The sequence below is a fragment of the Poecilia reticulata genome, unplaced genomic scaffold (genome assembly GCF_000633615.1).
Source record: "Poecilia reticulata strain Guanapo unplaced genomic scaffold, Guppy_female_1.0+MT scaffold_181, whole genome shotgun sequence".
Taxonomy (NCBI): Eukaryota; Metazoa; Chordata; class Actinopteri; order Cyprinodontiformes; family Poeciliidae; genus Poecilia; species Poecilia reticulata.
Window position 1 is genome coordinate 437,906 of NW_007615018.1, and position 2,708 is coordinate 440,613.

The 2,708-nt window shown below is 56.9% G+C and overlaps 1 protein-coding gene and 1 long non-coding RNA gene across 2 annotated transcripts in view; one reads left to right on the plus strand and one right to left on the minus strand.

Annotated features, from left to right (window-relative positions):
• The window catches only part of LOC108165930 (uncharacterized), a 9,295-nt gene extending 8,378 nt beyond the window's left edge, over positions 1-917 (plus strand). The window contains exons 3-4 of the long non-coding RNA XR_001776250.1: positions 574-718; positions 826-917. This is a non-coding gene — a long non-coding RNA (uncharacterized LOC108165930). The remainder of the gene's footprint in view (positions 1-573; positions 719-825) is intronic.
• cngb1a (cyclic nucleotide gated channel subunit beta 1a) overlaps positions 1-2,708 on the minus strand; it is a 24,219-nt gene that overhangs the window by 11,719 nt on the left and 9,792 nt on the right. Inside the window, exons 6-13 of the mRNA XM_017303100.1 lie at positions 2,476-2,596; positions 1,765-1,833; positions 1,542-1,690; positions 1,177-1,380; positions 896-1,104; positions 768-818; positions 611-697; positions 470-534 (exon numbers count right to left, since the gene is read on the minus strand). Coding sequence (XP_017158589.1) covers positions 470-534; positions 611-697; positions 768-818; positions 896-1,104; positions 1,177-1,380; positions 1,542-1,690; positions 1,765-1,833; positions 2,476-2,596 — 955 coding nt within the window. The remainder of the gene's footprint in view (positions 1-469; positions 535-610; positions 698-767; positions 819-895; positions 1,105-1,176; positions 1,381-1,541; positions 1,691-1,764; positions 1,834-2,475; positions 2,597-2,708) is intronic.

Sequence of the window (2,708 nt, forward strand, 5' to 3'; positions counted from 1 at the left end):
GGATGCGGTTGGATGAGCCTGGATGCAGTTGGATGTAGTTGGATGTAGTTGGATGTAGTTGGATGCGGTTGGATGCAGTTGGATGTAGTTGGATGCGGTTGGATGAGCCTGGATGCAGTTGGATGTAGTTGGATGCGGTTGGATGAGCCTGGATGCGGTTTGATGAGCCTGGATGCAGTTGGATGTAGTTGGATGTAGTTGGATGCGGTTGGATGTAGTTGGATGCGGTTGGATGCAGTTGGATGTAGTTGGATGTAGTTGGATGAGCCTGGATGCAGTTGGATGCGGTTGGATGCGGTTGGATGGATGAGCCTGGATGCGGTTGGATGAGCCTGGATGCAGTTGGATGCGGTTGGATGCGGTTGGATGCGGTTGGATGCGGTTGGATGAGCCTGGATGCGGTTGGATGCGGTTGGATGCGGTTGGATGAGCCTGGATGCGGTTGGATGCGGTTGGATGCGGTCCCCACCTGTAGATGTAGGCCTTCTTCATCACGGCCTCCATCCGGTCGTTGAACTCGAAGAACACCATGTACTGGGAGAAAACAACCAATCAGCTGCTTCCCCTGGACAGGGTGAGGAAGAGGAGGAAGAGAGGAAGAGCGCCTCACCTTCAGCAGGCGGGGGAAGCGCAGCAGGGAGTTCACGCCTGTGAAGTAGTAAAATACCTCCATGGGRAACAGGCTGATGACGTCCATCTGGGAACAAACGGAACACGGGTCAGAACCAGAATCCGGATCGTTCGCTGCTCTGGCAGAACGTTCTCACCTTGAACCGCTCGGTGGTCATGTAATTCTCCCTCATGTCCTTCTTGTCACACTGTCAGGTAGAACCAGTGAAACCAGTTAGAGCCGTTCCTGCCGGGTCGGAWGCAGGAMGGCTCTGAGTCTACGCACCACGATGTCTCCGCCGCGAACGAACTGCAGCCGCGGCTGGAAGACCAGGATGTCTGCGATGTAGATGAAGTCACAGGTGTAGTCGGCCAGCAGCCACAGGTGGATGTTGTCCGGCGTCTGGTAGGGGAACGCCCAGCGCACCGGGATCAGCCACACGTTCCAGTTCCAGGCCGCCACCACGAAGAACAGCCAGATCACATAGATGAGGTCTGAAGGACGGGCAGAGAAGAATTATGGGAAATCGTCAGAAGAATGTGGTTGATCCTGGGAGGAGAGCTCACCAGTGAATGGATCGATGCTGGACGGGAAGCGGTACTCCAGGATGGACCGCAGCCAGTCGGGCATCGGGGGAAGCTTGGGCAGCTGGACCGGATGTCCCAGCAGCTCCAACTGGAACAGACTCGCCTCCTGCGGTGGTTCCGGTTCGTCCTTCTTCTCCTCTCCAGGCGGCGGCGGCGGTGGAGCCGGTGGAGCTTTGGCAGGAGCTGCAGGTATCAGAAGAGACGGTCAGGGATCCGGTCCGCTCTCACCTGGCGGCAGGATGGAGATCCAACTGAAAATCCCTGAGGGATCCCACTGGATCCAGTGGTAGGCTCAGTGGATCCAGGTTTTCCTGGATGAGGGGATCTGGATCGGGGCGACCTACAGGCAGTGGGGCTCTCCTCCTCGGACTCGTCGGGATCCGCCAGGCGGTCTTTGTGCCGCTCCGTCCGGCCCTTGAAGAGCCCGACCAGCTGGTTGAGGCGGTCCTGGACCGTGACGCTGGCCACGCTGGCAGCGGACGGCGGCCGCATCCTGCAGGGACAACGGACACGTTGAAGACGCCGCTGATGGACGAGGGTCATGCTGCGCTTGGGTCGAGGTCTCACTCGTGGTCTCCCTGACTGGACCGGGCCTTCAGCAGCTCCTCGTCCTCCTCGCCTGCGGCCGGGTCAGCTCTGCAGACAGCAGCACATCCAGAACCCTGAGAGCCCGGCAGCTCTCCATCGCTGCTGCTCCAGAGTTTGAACAACTGATCTGGACTCTCCGTGTGAAGAAGAGCCCGACAGGAACACGCTGAGGCGCCGCCGCCAGCAGCTTTCAGGCTCAAACAGAACCAGACGTTATGAAAGATCCAGAACAAAATGTTTCCAGAGCTCATCATCAGCAACTCCAAATATGTTGACGATGTGATTGGAGACATGATTCATTTGCAGGTCAACGACTCGACGCTCTTCCTCTCGGGATGTTTGTTAGAGTTCAGAACCGTTCTGACCCGTTCAGAACCGTTCTGACCCGTTCAGAACCGTTCAGAACCGTTCTGACCCGTTCAGAACCGTTCAGAACCGTTCTGACCCGTTCAGAACCGTTCTGACCCGTCTCTTCTTCTTCCACTGAACTAAAATATTCCTGCAGATTTTCAGCTTCTTGTTTTAGATTCACATTTCCTCACTTATTTTATGAAACCCATAAATGTTGCCATCATTCCTTCCTGGTCTTTCCCATAAGTTAATATTTTAATGCTCTTCCTGATGTTGCCAGTCTCTCTGATCTGCAGGTGCAGAGATGAGCGGCGCCCCCTGCAGGCCTGCTGCTGTTACCTGAGCYGAGGCACCATCAGCGCACGGGGCTCCGGTTCCGGGGTCGTGATTATCTGCGGGATGCTCAGGTTGAGTCCGTGCAGCTCGTTCGGATCGGGAGCGTCAGCGTTCCTGCAGCTACCTGAGGATCAGAGCAGAAGACATGGATCGGCGCCGCAGCGCAGAGCCGGCATGGAGCAGAGATACTGCTGCAGCAGAGCTCTGGGTGGAGCAGACCTGCTGCTGCAGCAGTC